Below are 15,939 nucleotides of genomic sequence, written 5' to 3' on the forward strand. Positions count from 1 at the left end.
TTTTTTAATTCAAGTATATATTGTAAATGTACAGTAAGACAAATTTTTAACTTCAAAGGGGAGATGGAAAAGTAAAACCACCTTTAAAAGGATGCATAAGCAGAGAAAGACAAATATTATATGACATTACTTATATGTGTAATCCAAAAAAATGTTACAAATGAACTTATTTACAAAACAGAAATAGACTCACAGACATAGAAAACAAAGTTATGGTTACCAAAGGGGAAAACAGGGGGAGGGATAAATTGGGAGTTTGGGATTCACAGATACACACTGCTGTATATAAAATAGATAAGTAACAAGGACCTACTGTACAGCACAGGGAACTATATTCAATATCTTGTAATAACCTATAATGGAAAAAAATCTGAAAAAGAATGGATAGATATATATATGTATAAGTGAATCACTTCGCTGTACGTCTAAAACTAACACAGCATTGTAAATCAACTATACTTCAATAAAAAAATTTTTTAATGATACATGAGCAACAGTTAAAGGTGCTTTAAACTAGCATTGTGCTTTTGCTAACTTCCCAATTTCTGAAAAACAAAACTGAGAGCCAACTTTATCACCAGACTGTTGAAGAAATACCTACATGATAGAAGAATAATAGAGTGGATTTAGACATATAAGCAGTGACCTCTACTGCCTCAGTCAGAGCAAATAGGATGCTTCACCACCTCTTCACCTTCAGTATCTTTCCTCTGCCTCAGGCACACAGAATTGTATCATTGAAAAAACACAGACAATCCTGCCTCACACATCTCTATGTTTTGTGATAACCCATATATATCTTTCTACATGAGTTACGAGAAAGCAACTACCAGAAAACAATTAGACAGAAATTAAAGAGGAATTCTCAAAATCAATCTTATAATTGCTTTTACTTTTTGCAAGGGTTTCAGTTAAGGTCCTTGGCTTATAAGCCAAAAGGATCTTCAGAAAGATTAAATCAGTATATCTTCCCTTTTTGAGAATTTAAGTATTTATTCACTCCTATTGTTCAGCCCTAAATCTCCCTTTAACTTTTTTCCTTTCCTAGATGTAGTGACTCACCCCAGATCTACACATAGGAGGCTTAGGATCTGTAGGCTGTTTGGAAGGGGCGGCTGGGAACTTCTCCTAAATGTGCTTTGGGACAGCCTTCACATCAGCTTGAGAGAAGGTCCATTGCTCTTAAAAAGTGGGTATGACGTTGGGAGAAGGAAGAAGAGCTGAAGCCCTTATGAGCCATGCCCAGGCACCACCACTACTTCCTCGATAAACAGCTTCCTTTTGGGGCTGATAAATTTCGTTTCTTTTTCTTATACATTGCTGTTTCAAAATACCGTTTTTAAAATGCCTATTAAATGTATGTTCTGGTCTGATCAGCTAGTGTGTCCCTGGACTTCATGCCTTTCCCTTCAAAAGCTTTTTTTTCTCCTCAGGATTTAACTGGTACCTTAACTGTAGTGGAATTCTTTTGCTATGAGACCTTGCATGGTTGTGTGAAAGCCACCTATTGACCCACAAAAACCGTTTCTCTCTTTCAAGAACCTATAAAATGCAAGGCTCCAGGAAATCCAGAAAATGGCCGCTCTTCCGGGGAGATTTATACTGTGGGTTCTGAAGTTACATTTTCGTGTGATGAAGGGCACCAGCTGATGGGAGTGGCCAAGATAACGTGTTTGGAGTCTGGAGAATGGAGTCATCTAATACCATATTGTGAACGTATGTTGAGTAAATTCCCCCATGTTTATGGCGTTTGGCCACTCTAGAAAGTCAAGGTGGAGAGATGCCAAGTGTTATGTTGTCTCAGTATTCTTTGTATTTAAAGCCCAGTATTGGGCTTTTATTTAAACGTGAGCAAAAACCTAGAGCTGCCCTTGAGCTTTTAGAGATTTTTACACACAGTGGCTAAGAAAAGCAATGCCTTTTGGTTTTCCTCCCTTAAGCCGTTTCCTGCGGTGCACCAGCTATCCCGGAGAATGGTGGCATTGACGGATCAGCATTTACCTATGGCAGTAAAGTAATATATAGGTGAGTGTCTAAGATTAACACTACCTTGTAGAGTTCGTTGATGACATGCTGGTAGTGATAGAATACTGGAAGAAAAGACAAAGAGTAATCCCAGAGGATGTTTTCAAATTAATATGGAATTAATTGAATGACATGTTTGGGTTTGGATCCGGAGCTCCAGCTTATAGCCAAAAATATTCATTAACTTGCAGGGTCTTCTTCCATGGCATCCTAGGGACTCATTCTAGACAGCACCACTCTCAAACCGAGAATTTTCTGTTTGTCAGAAACAGACTCACAGACACAGAAAACAGACTTGTGGTTGCCAAGGGGAAGGCGGGTGGGGGAGGGATGGATTGGGAGTTTGGGATAGTAGATGCAAACTATTATATAGAGAATGGATAAACAACAAGGTCCTACTGTATAGCACAGAGATCTATATTCAATATCCTATGATAAAACCATGATGGAAAAGAATATGAAAAAGTGTATGTATATACATATGTATAACTAAATCACTGTGCTGTACAGCAGAAATGGACACAACATTGTAAATCAACTACAATAAAATAAATTCTAAAAAAAGAATTTTCTGTTTGCAACTTCTAATCCATGACACAAACTGGAGACAAGCCAAACCCTAAATCCGTCCTTCTGTTTATCACCCAGCAGGATCCCTGAGAGCAAGATGCAGAGTATTCAACCTTGAAAAAATTTTTTCAAAGCATTATTTCAGTAGGAAGAAAAAGTGCTCTAACAATATGTGTAAATTCTTGATCTTTTTGGAAGTTTTGGCACAGATAAACTTATGCAAAATAAGGCATTCTGTTCTGTCATTTTCTTTTATCTTCATCAGGTGTAATAAAGGATATACTCTGGAGGGTGAAAAAGAATCATCCTGTCTTGCTAGCAGTTCTTGGAGTCATTCTCCTCCCTTGTGTGAACTGGTCAAGTGTTCCAGCCCCGAAGACATAAATAATGGGAAATATATTTTGAGTGGGCTTACCTATCTTTCTACTGCATCGTATTCGTGTGACAATGGATACAGGTACAGTCCTAGACACCAGCCAAGCTTCCTACAATGCCCTGTTCCTCATTATTTACTCAGTGGGTTTCACTTGCGTGTGACTGGCCAGCTTGAAATACAAGTTTTTAAATGTAAGATATTCTCAAATGTGTGTACTTCTTGAGGCTCAGCCTATAGTAAATGCCCAGGGAAATATTCCATCTAATTTTGTCTCTGGGACCTCTAATTCAATGTTATAAACATTCAGACATTAAACAGGAAAGCAAAAAATGTTTATGAAGCGTAACACAACACCTAATAAAATGCTTTAGTGATGGATATTTTGGCAAACGAAATATTGCATAGGATGTCGTAAAAATCATGTCAAGATAAGGACCAGGGTCTTTAATACTGTTAAGAGGTTAATTTGATTAATGGGGTGTGTGTGTGTGTGTGTTCAAAAAGAAGGGACAATATCTCTGGTGGTCCTGTAGTTAAGACTTCACCTTCCAATGCCGCGGGTGCGGGTTCAATCCCTGGTCAAGGAACTAAGGAATTTGTTAATATTGTAACAAATTCAATAAAGATTTAAAAAATGGTCCACATCAAAAAAATTTAAAAAAAGGGGGGGGGGCTTCCCTGGTGGCGCAGTGATGAAGAATCCACCTACCAATGCAGGGGACACAGGTTCAAGCCCTAGTCCGGGAAGATCCCACATGGCGCAGGGCAACTAAGCCTGTGCGCCACAACTACTGAGCCTGCGAGCCACAACTACAGAAGCCCACGCACCTAGAGCCCGTGCTCTGCAACAAGAGAAGCCACCGCAATGAGAAGCCCACACACCGCAACGTAGAGTAGCCCCCGCCCGCCGCAGCTAGAGAAAGCCCACACACAGCAACAAAGACCCAACACAGCCAAAAATAAAATAAATAAAAACAAATCAAAACAAAAAGAAGGGACAATAGAGAGTCGGGCTGTGATCAAAAACGAGGCCAACAGGATCTGACATGAAACAGATCAAATGAACAGAAAATGGAGTGAGTTGTACAATCAAAAGCTGATTGGCAAGTGAAGGTGGATAAGGCATGCCGTAGGCCTGCGAGGTTTTTAAATTCAAAGGAAGACCAGAGGTCAGAGTGATGAGCAACACTGTTCAGATGCCCAGGCTAATGGCAAGGGCAGTTCCCTCTGACCTCAGTTACCCTGACTTCCTGGGTGTCTGTCTTCCTTATCGTTGGATCCTAACCAGCATGTTACCCTTTCTCATCCAAGTAATCTGCTAATCACAGCACCACCAATGAGCACATTGAACCATTTTATTTTGCACCCCAGTTATGTTGTTTTAGCCTACTCATAGTTTTAAATGAGTCTATAGCCAGCTGAGATTTCCATTTAAAAAAAAAAAAGTGATTGATTGACATTGATTGCCACACGCCATGTGGGATCTTAGTTCCCCAACCAGGGATTGAACCTGTGCCCCCTGCAGTGGAAGCGCAGGATCTTAACCACTGGACCGCCAGGGAAGTCCCAGATTTCCCTTGTTTTTATATAAAGCAATAAAATGGGAAGAAACTTTATTTTTATGTATTAAAATTCCTCAAGTGTCCCCTATTCTCTCCTAAGTTCTTCCTCGTTCACCTCCAGAGCAGTAAGTAAATAGCCAACAAAAGAGGTGGCACCATTCTTTCCTGTAGCTTGCAGGGCCCTTTGGTCATCGAATGCTCGGCCTCAGGCAGCTGGGATAGAGCGCCACCTACCTGCCATCTCGTCTCCTGTGGAGAGCCACCGGCCATCAAAGATGCTGTCACCACCGGGAGTAACTTCACTTTCGGGAACACTGTCACTTACACTTGCAAAGAAGGGTGAGTAAACCCGATTAAGGAAAGGAATTTTGGGAGAGGATGGGCCCAACCGCAGATGGGCTCCATTGAATACTAAATTAAATTTCCTGGCGGCCAAAGCCAAAGAGAGCTTTATGTTCTTTTCTTACAACAGAAAGGGAGCATATTCCCCTGTGGGAACAATGTTTTCCTGGAATTAGAGTAATTTATCAAATTAGGCCTTGAATAACGGACATTGGGCAATGCAGTGGAAAATATCTCTATACTTTAATTAAAGATGGAAAAAGCATATTTAAATAGGCATTTGTGTATTTATCCTCTGCCAAATCAAACGCAAGACGTAGGTCACAACATAAAGATGCCACATCTGCATGAAAAAAATATTAAAAAGTTCAGATTTTTAGATTTTTAATGATCTCATTTAATTCAGAGATAAAATGTAAAAAAACAGGAACAGATTACAAAGTGCTTTCATACTCATCTCATTTTATCCTCACAAAAACCGTGTAAGACACAGAGAAAGGAGAGGCTCCCTCTGGGATGGTGATCTGCTTAGGGTCTTAGGCAGGCAGTAAAGAATTGAGGGGTGATTAAATCCCAGATCATCTGACTGGCATTTCATTGCTCATTTTTTTCCGTTCTTCCTCAATAAATGTTTTCACCAGTAATAGTTTATAACTTTCACAGTCCAGATTTACCACAGATGCTTTTCATGCAGTTGGAACGAGTGACAGCAGAGGGGCTGCCATTTTCTGCATTTGTGTCTCAGCTCTATCTTTCACTCACTGTGCAGCCCGGGGAAAATGGTATAACCTCTCTCTGCTTCTATGAGTCATTAAAGGTTGATACTCCTTATGGGTATTGTGAGCAGTAAAATGATATACTGCTTGGACTAGGCAGAAAATAATAACTCAACAAGCTGTGCCACTACTATGATGTTAGGACAGAAGAGAGGACACAGTTTCATGAAAGTAACGTGAAAGTTGAAGTTGTTTTCACCTAGATAGAAGACCGTTCCACTAATACAGGCCACCAGGAGGTGGCAACCATATTTTCTTGCAAAAAGCTCTTGAGAGTCAAATACTCACGTAAATAACTGACAGAAATCCCGGATCTTAACACCTTCTTAAGTGAGAAAAGAAATCTTGAATATTAAAATGTCAGTGTAAGAATTGGCTTTTTAAAATTTATTTTGTTGAAGTATAGTTGCTTTACAATGTTGTATCAATTTGTGGGAATTAGCTTTTGATGGCCCCATCTCTCCCCTGTGGATTGACTCATTTAAAAATTGCTTCCTAGCGAACTACATAGTACTATTTAAGATTAGTCATTTAAATGTTTGTGAAACCTTATCGATATAAATGTTCCAAATAATAGCTACATATTGATAACTTCTGGGTTTTTTTCTGATTAAGAAGTAATGTATTATCACCATATAAAACTAGAAAATAAACATATTTTTTTAAATTGCCCGAAGATAAATGATACTTTACTATATCTCCTACTAGAATTTTGTCTTTGCATATACTTTTAAAGATCATGCTCTTATAAAAATCCCCATTTTTCTTTTTTTCGCTATAAATCATTCACTTATATCATAAGAAGAGTTCTATATCTGCCTAATGCTAAGTCTACGTATCATACAAAAAAGGTTTGTTAAAAGAAGCAATAAAGACAATAATGAAAATCACAACAAATCCCTGCATTCGTAGAGGGTTTTACATTCTTCAAAGGACACTCCTGTGAATTATCTCATGTGCTCCCTTCAACAAAGAGAGGGATTTTGAAGAAGATATATTATTCCCACTTTATAGTTAAAACATAAAGGCGTTGGGCCACGTTATCATACAGATCCCTTCTGCTCTAAGCAAATAGACACTCTGGGAGCTTTCTTCTCATTGAAAAGATGGAAACCAAATCTGTCATCTCAGTCATATAGCTGTTAAAGGGTATGAGGCCATTTTTATAAAAGTGCTTTACATGTGCGTGAAGGTACTATATAAATATGGCTTTATTAATATTTTCTGTGTCATCATTATTGTTATGTAAAGTGATGACATTTTAATAATATAGGGGAAACTATCTTAAGTAGTTAATCAAATTAATGGAAAGTACACATGGTCACAAATCACTACCACTCATGTTTTTTTCCTAAAAGAAAAATATCAATAGCTATTAGAAGATAGTTTCATTTTTCTGAAAGTAACAATTTTGGTGAGAGGAAGAACACTTTGCCCCTTTACATACACTTACTCTTAGAGTGTTAGGAGGGTGGCCAGACCGGAGAGCTCTGTCTTATTCCTTTTTTCTGGACAAATGCCTAATGAAACATTTAAATATACAAAAGAGCACAAAACCAAATTAATCTCTATTTAAAATTACCTGTGTATCCACTGCTGAGATAAAAGTACATGTTAAATTTTTGCCATAGTTATTGTAGATCTCTCTTTATAAAAGAAATACAATATTACAAAAATAACTAGAAGCCATTCTCATCACTTTCTCACTCCTCTCAAAGTAAATGTGCAATTTTTTCTGTGTTACATATGTACTCATAAACAAATATGCTGTTGATTTAAATGTTTTAATTTTCATGTACGTTGTTCATACTCTGAGTATCCTTTTGAAGCTTGATTTTCATTTAACGTCGTGTTTTTTGCCTTTGTTGATAAAGGTAAATCAACAGAATTCATTTTAACTGCTCTATAGTGCTTCCTTGTCAGAATGAGCAATCTCTAAGTTACCCATTTCCTTGCTGGTAGAGGGTTAATTGCTTTCCACTTTATTTGATGATACAGCAGTGCTGAAGTAAACATCCTTGCACATCTCCCAGTCCATAGAAGGAAGAATACCTCTGGCCTAGACACCAAAAGTGAGAGTTGTTGGGTCATGAGGCATGCATATTTTTAACTTTATACTAGATAGTCCTTAATATTTATCAATTGTTTCCTTTAGAGTTTGTTTTTTGTATGTGTCAAATTTAAGAAGTTTTTCCTACTCTGAGATCATACTCAGTTTCTTTGCCTTTCTGCTGAACAACTCAAAGATCGTAGAAAATATTTGTTTCTGTCACCCCTCTCATCTTAAATGTCTTATCACTATCTACATTTTACTGCCCTCTTATTTTACTTTCCAAATTAGTCATTTTTTTGATATACTCAATGCTTATTTAGATTTACTAACATTTTTATGAATCTTTCATAAAAAGCATTCATTTTTATGAATTGCTTTTTCCATCCCACTCCTTCCTTTGGGTTTAATGCTTCTGCTTCCTAAAGTACATCCTTTATATCTTTCTTTTGGCAAGAGTCAGTATGTTACACAATCTTTGTCTGAAAATAATAGTATTTTACCCTTGCTCTTGAATTATAGTTTAGCTGGGTATACAAGTCTACATTAATAGTTTGCTTCCATAAACATTTTTGAAAGATATTTCCATTGCCCTATGACTTCTAGTGTTCCTGTTGAGGATTCCATCAGTCTAATTTAGTAGCCCTCAACCAGGGGCAATATTGCCCTCCAGGAACATTTGACAATGTCTGGAGACGTTTTGGTTGTCCCCGTTGAGGGAAGGTGCTATAGGAACAGAGTCTGGGGGTGCTGCTAAAACATCCTACTATGCATAGGACAGACCCCCACAACAAAGAATTGTCTGGTCCAATATGTCAGTAGTGCTGAGGTTGAGAAACTGGTTGAATTGTTGTTCCTTTATAAGCAATGTGTCTTCCCTTTATTTATTTTTTTAATTTGTCTTCGTTGTTTTGGTGTTTCTCTGTGGTATGACTAAAGTTGTACTAATTGCCATTCATCTTGTTCAGGGCTCATTGTACTTCTTACATCTGAGAATTTGTATCTTTCACCAATTTTAAAATAAGCTATTTTCACTTTAAATATTCTTCTTAACTTTCACTTTTCTCTATTTCTGTAAGTTTTATTAGATAAATATTGGAGCTTTTATTTCTACTTTACATGTTTATTAACCTGTCACATTTTCCATCTCTTTAAAAACTTGGGTTGCATTTGGATAATTTCCTCACATATATCTTCCAGTTCACTAATTTTCATTTCTACTATCTGTAATCTGCTTTTGAAATGTGTCCCCTTTTTTTGAATTTTTATTTTCTATATTTTTATTTTTAGAATTTCTCTTTATTTTTCAACTATTTCTTTTTACAGTCTCTTCTTTTTAAATAGGATTTTAAGAGTTTTTGTCCTTAATTATTTGAACATATTTATTTCATTTTTTGTTTTAGATTTTAGACCACTTTTTCTATCATCTCAATTTATTGGTGCCCTCATCTTGCTGTTTGTTCTGCCTACTGACCCATTCATGATGGAAAGCGTGCATGTGTGTTTTGTAATTTCAGATTCTGTCCTTATAGTGTTTGGGACTTGTTTGATCTGTGACAGTTCTTTAATGGTCTGAGTATAAGGATTATTTTTTCTTCTAGGTGCCCCAGGAGTATCACCATCCAAAAACCTAATTTTACATTTATTTATCAATTCAAAGTCTTTCCATACAAAATGAGTGGTATAAACCCTACCCTCAAGTCCACATGACATGCAGTCCTGGGTTCTGCTACCTTAGCCAGGACTTTGTTTTTCCAGCCAGATTCCCAGCAAATACAGAGATCTCACTTGTCATCTCACTAGGCCTCTAGGTGGAATTTTTCTGGTGAATATCCTTTCAGTGTATGTCCTTCTAGGACATAGATTCTTGCCAGAGACTCAGCTATTACTCTCTATTTCCCCTTTCCTGTCCAGTCCAGGGGCAGCCATAGCATTCATTCACAGGCTTACTTTTCTGTTTTTAATTTCCTCTTCATTTCTGGCACATGGAGATTTCCTTTCTGGTCAGCTAAGCTATGCATTTAAAATAATTTCTGTTGTATTTCATCAAGTGTTATATAGGGAGGGTGTTCAGACAATATTATAGCCAGAACTAGAAGTCAGTGCTTGTCCTCTCTCTCTTCACTCCTTTTCTATCTCTCCCCACCAAGGGATTGATTAGCATAGGTCAACATGCATTAATGTCTGTTCTATTCCAGGATGGAATCACTGTGTTCATGTCATGGCTTTTGTGTAATGGCTTTGGCATCCTGCTGTCTCCTTCCACTTCCTAAGATGCTTTTGGCCTGATAAGAATGTTAGGGCCTATTTCCCTCCCTAGCCCTTTCAATTCCCTCTTCTCCCTTGGGGCTGCCTAACACAGACCACTGACCTACACACCATTTAAGCTACCCACTCCTGGTTATTGGGTATACATACACACATTCTTGTTTTGGTCTCAGTATTTTTGTCTTCTCTTATTGGTGGTGTGCTTTGCATGGGCCTTTCCTTGGGTTAAGAAAAGAAGACACCCTCTCAAGATTAGGATAGAAGAGTAGAGACTTTAGGAGACTGGAGTAGTAAGATGAATGCCAGAGAAGAAAAGGAATAAGTCTGATTTCTGTCTCCTGCCCTGAAATTGGCCTTCCAAATTCACCTTTTTTCAAAACATTATACTGGTTTTCAGCTTTTTGCCTCAATGAATAAAATGTTCACTTGTTTCCCATTTTCCTTTTCATCCTCATGTATACTCTCTTGGTGAGAAACTCAGTAGGAAGGAAGGGTCATTGACATTCGAACTTCCTGACAGAATGTTTCCCTTTTGAGTCTTTTCAAATATAGACTGTTAAATGCAATTAGTGAATATACTATGATAACATTTTTGTAATCTTTTTCAATTGAAAACAGAACTAATTACTGATACAGATTTATACTTTCTATTGCTCTTATTAAATTGCAGCCCTTTAAATATCTAGTATGCTGCTCTTTTAAGACTCTTTTAAGGTTCTTTTTCGCAGAAGAGAAGAGCTAATAACCCACTGGGGAGCCTTCTCACAAAGCTTCCCAGGCCCATGCCTCTTAGTAGGCGTTCACTCCATGAATCAAATCACTGAAAATTGCACCTGGAGATTACTCTGCCCATTTCCAAAGGATTTTTGTTATCATTCCAGAAGTATGATAATGTATTACAGCCAGTGTATCCTAAAATGTGTCATTCTATGACATCACTGTAATATCGATGGGACAATTTTCCTTGGAATTATGGAGGAAAACAACTTGTTTTATAATACATATGGCCTGATTTTTTTTTTTTTTTTTTTTTTTTTTTTTTTTGCGGTACGCGGGCCTCTCACTGTTGTGGCCTCTCCCGTTGCGGAGCACAGGCTCCGGACGCGCAGGCTCAGCGGCCATGGCTCACGGGCCTAGCCGCTCCGCGGCATGTGGGATCTTCCCGGACCGGGGCACGAACCCGTGTCCCCTGCATCGGCAGGCAGACTCCCAACCACTGCACCACCAGGGAAGCCCCATATGGCCTGATTTTTAATAACAGACTGCAAGGGTGTCCCCAATGTCTCTTGAATGAGAATACAAAAGGTCACACAGAGTAAAATTAAATATTTCAATGTTTTAGATTTGTACCAATTCCACTTTTTCCTGTTTTAGTAGCCAACGCATATAGGATGTATCTTATCATCTGTACAAAACTTTATCATTTTAAGTGATTCTTTTACATAAGCAGGTGGAATATGTCTTCCAGAAATCTTAACACTCATTTAGATTTCTAACATAATGAAATGGTGTGGCTGTTTGATCAGAGACCAGTTATAGTTCTATCTAGGCAATAACTACAAATTAATTCCTCTTTTTTTTTGCCATTCAGAGAATATATCCTTCTTTAGCATCTTAAAAGACTAACTGATATATATGTTTCAGGAGACAGTTATTTTTGATAGCCTCTGTCCCCATCTTCACTGAATATGCTGTCTAGTCTAAAGCACTGGCCTTATTTATTTATTTTTGAAGCCACTCAGTGTAAATTCCTCTGCTCCTCTGAAATGCCAGCCATTCAAGTATTCATAGCTTGGCCCCAAGGTTCTACAAATGGATCATTAGAGCTAATTGAGAGGTTTCAGTAAGGGATCCCAGCCCCTTCATAACATTTCCATGACTAAAAAATGATCCTACACTCTGGTTAAGATGCCAAGCTTGCAGCTTTGGAAGTGAAGGTGTAGGGAGACAGACGTTTAGACAGACGTTTCAGCCAGCTCAACCTCAAATCTGCCTTTCTCTTTCTCATCAATGGACATGATTCCAAGTCTGTTCACTCTCAGAGTCACTGTCCTCTGAGCCTATTCCAATAGGTCTATAGCCCTTTTTGAACTGTGATACCCAGAGCTGAATGTGCAAATTAGAATGTAACTGCAAGAGAGATAAAAACACCAAGTCTAGGGACTGACACGTGGTACTTAAAACATGACAATTTATTTCATTTCTCTTCTTCTCTTTCCGGATAAATGAGTTTCTAAAGATGCAGTAACCCTTTTAAGGATGTCACCATTGACTCATTCAAGGAAACTAAAGTCTTTCACATTGGCTGCCACTAAGCCAGGTTTCCCTTTGTGCAGTTTTTCTTTATTATCTATATACAGGACCTCCCATTTTATCTTTGTTAAATATTACCTAGTAAGATTAGAAACATCGAACTGCCCTGTTAAAACCCTTATCCTTCACCTTACAGTTATGTGTTGCTTACAAACTGATGGGCTAAGGACAGAGTTTTGTGGCATTAGAAGATACGAAACGCCCAACTAGCTTACTTCTATTAACCAATAATACTCTTTGGGTCATCCAGTTAATAAACCACTTAAATATCTTTCTGTTCTAGCAGCATTTCTTCTGCTAAAATCTTATGAGAATCCTTGTCAAAGGAACTGTCAAAAACCATTTCCAGTTAATCTGTGCCTGCCACATCTTCACGCATTAACCATCACAACTGTCAAAAACACACAAGATCCTAGTGACCACTGCTTCCCTTTCCAGATGTTCATAGGCCATTCCTAACTACTTGTAAGTCCCCACAAGCCCCCAGCTATGTCACACTCCCATTTCTTTGCTCCTGTTACTTTTCTTCCTTTTCTGCTTCTTTCACGACTCCCCTCAGAAGCTATTTCATCTGGGACACAAAGTACATGCACTGCCATTGCCTTAGTACACCAGGGAAGGGATTCTTGCACACAGCATGGCCTAATTGCCTAATGAAGAACTAAATGTTGATTGAGAATCATAAAGAAAAGTCAAGTTCTTAAGTCAGAGAAAGGGATGGTGTCAATTCTAGGAAAGTATGGATAGTATTGAAAATGCAGTCTTTAAATTCATTTAATCAAAATACATGTATTTAGTGGTAATCTTCCATTATATTACAGAAGAGCTTTTTGCTGTGATTTTCCATTAGGGAAGAGTCATTGGTGGAGATTGTCCAGCAGATCAGGGGTCAGAGGCCTAACGAAGTGCTGCCAGATTACAAAACTCTGTTCCTGGGTCCTCAAGAGGCTTTGAGGAATAAGGAAGGTTCTGGAGGCAGAGGCTTCTGCCTCAAAGCAGTCAGTCCCATTACCTAAAGGAAGCACTCTATAGATGGCACAATGGATCCTAATAAATCAGGGATGTCTCAGGTGATGTCTATAAACTTCAGCCAATGAAATACAGTAGCAACATCAAAGGACCCCATGAAAATAATGATGCATGGTTCAAAGTGTGCAAAGGATGTAAACTGTGCTATGAAAATATAAAACATCAAGAGCCTCTATAGGAAGCATCCTAAATGCCCATCGACAGACGAATGGATAAAGAAGATGTGGTACATATATGCAATGGAATATTACTCGGCCATAAAAAGGAACAAAACTGAGTTATTTGCAGTGAGGTGGGTGGACCTAGAATCTGTCATACAGAGTGAAGTAAGCCAGAAAGGGAAAAACAAATATCGTATATTAACGCATATATGTGCAATCTAGAAAAATGGTACGGATGAACCGGTTTGCAAGGCAGAAATAGAGACACAGATGTAGAGAACAAACGTATGGACACCAAGGGGAGAAAGCTGGCGGCGGGGGGGGATGAATTGGGGACTGGGATTGACATATATACACTAATATGTATAAAATAGATAACTCATAAAAACCTGCTGTATAAAAAAAAGATTAAACCAAGGATGTGAAAAATCTGTACACTGAAACTACAAAACATTGATAAAATAAATTGAAGGGGACCCAAAAAAAAGAGCCTCTATAAATGGAGCACATTCCACACAGGAATAGCAGAGTCTAGGCACTCAGACCTAGGGCAATGTATTTTTAATAATACATTATTATTTTTAATAATAAAATTATGCTTGTGACATACTGTCTTTGTATATCTTCCTGGATCCTTTAAGACAGAAGCCATCCAAAAATTTATTATATATTCTTATACAAAGAACTGAGCTTTTCCACAACAATGAACTGCAGCAGACCCTAACTGGAGACTGTGCTTAGCTATTGGGGGAGGCTATGAGTATTCGCTTTGAGACCACTTCTATCCATAGCACGATATATGACTGTAGATAGGGTAGGAACACATATCTCTGATGATGCTCTATCATTTTTTCCTTGATCTTTCTGTTTCCTATAGATTTCCTAAATCTTGCCAGAGTGGGTGAAGGAATTCTAATCTCTCTGTAAGAGCCGATTCCTTATAAAACGAAAAGGGACCTCAGTAGAAATTTTTGCTAGTTAATGACTTAAGAATCTTTGCTGAAGGGCAGGTCAGATAAGTTGTACTAATGACACTGCCATACAGTTTCCACAGAACATCCACCGATTGCAATCTAACCGACCTCCTTTTAAAAAGAGAGAGGACATTGCAGCACTATTTACAATAGCCAGAACATGGAAGCAGCTTAAGTGTCCATCGATAGATGAATGGATAAAGGAGATGTGGCACATATATACAATGGAATATTACTTAGCCACAAAAAGAAACAAAATTGAGTTATTTGTAATGAGGTGGATGGACCTAGAGTCTGTCATACAGAGTGAAGTAACTCAGAAAGAGAAAAACAAATACCGTATGCTAACACATATATATGGAATCTAAAAAAAAAAATGGTTCTGATGAACCTAGGGGCAGGACAGGAATAAAGATGCAGACGTAGAGAATGGACTTGAGGACACAGGGAGGGGGAAGAGTAAGCTTGGACGAAGTGAGAGTAGCATTGACATGTATACGCTACCAAATGTAAGATAGATAGTGGGAAGCAGTTGCATGGCACAGGGAGATCAGCTCGGTGCTTTGTGACCACCTAGATGGGTGGGATAGGGAGAGTGGGAGGGAGACGCAAGAGGGAGTGGATATGGGGATATATGTATACATATAGCTGATTCACTTTGTCATATAGCAGAAACTAACACACCATTGTAAAGCAATTATACTCCAATAAAGATGTTAAAAATAAATAAATACATACATACATACGTACAAAGGGAGAGTCATCTCCTAAAAAAAAAAAAAAAAAAAAGGAAGAGAGATAGAGCAACATCATGGGAAAGATAGAAGGGTTGGAATCCAGTAAACCAAATTCCGATCCTACCTCTGCTGCTTGCACCCATGTGACTTTCAGCAGATTTCCTAGCCTGTCTGAACAACCGTTCACTCATCTGCAAAATGAAGAAATTAATATTTCTAAACAGGGTTCAGTTGGTGCCAAATTATTTTAGTCCCCTTACGCTTCATTATTAAGACGACGGACTGATCGGATGTTAGACAGTCCTTTCAAACTCCCTGTCCTCTTTCTCTTCAGTACAAAAGTGAGAATGAAAATCAGAATGACTCAAATGTGATTATTCTAATACTGCGTATCCTAATGTTTTGTTCTGCTTCATTAAGAGAGCACTTGAGCATAATTAAGATTTTTGTAAGTCATCGATCTATCATCATATATGGGGAAATACCTGTGCATAAACAAAGCAAAATTTATTCGTGCTGGTTGAATAGCAGAGCCATATGCAGACACAGCTTTTAATGCTAACCACATGGTTAAGGGTTTAGGAAACAATGGAGACTGAAATTATAATCCCTCCTTTAAAGTTCATTGATTATAAGCAAGTGGATACCTAGGAGTTATATGCAGGCTACCTGTGGTTCATCAGAGCTTTTGTTTCAAAGACTAGTGATCAAATTAAGCAACGGAAATCATCTATAGCTAGATGAAGTTCCAACTTT

General features: G+C 38.1%; 1 protein-coding gene across 1 annotated transcript in view; it reads left to right on the top strand.

The window, feature by feature from the left end:
- Window positions 1–15,939, top strand: part of SVEP1 (sushi, von Willebrand factor type A, EGF and pentraxin domain containing 1) — a 185,630-nt gene that overhangs the window by 130,235 nt on the left and 39,456 nt on the right. Inside the window, exons 34-37 of the mRNA XM_067743688.1 lie at window positions 1,540–1,716; window positions 1,941–2,025; window positions 2,861–3,052; window positions 4,705–4,872. Coding sequence (XP_067599789.1) covers window positions 1,540–1,716; window positions 1,941–2,025; window positions 2,861–3,052; window positions 4,705–4,872 — 622 coding nt within the window. The remainder of the gene's footprint in view (window positions 1–1,539; window positions 1,717–1,940; window positions 2,026–2,860; window positions 3,053–4,704; window positions 4,873–15,939) is intronic.

Source organism: Pseudorca crassidens, chromosome 7 (genome assembly GCF_039906515.1).
Source record: "Pseudorca crassidens isolate mPseCra1 chromosome 7, mPseCra1.hap1, whole genome shotgun sequence".
NCBI lineage: Eukaryota > Metazoa > Chordata > Mammalia > Artiodactyla > Delphinidae > Pseudorca > Pseudorca crassidens.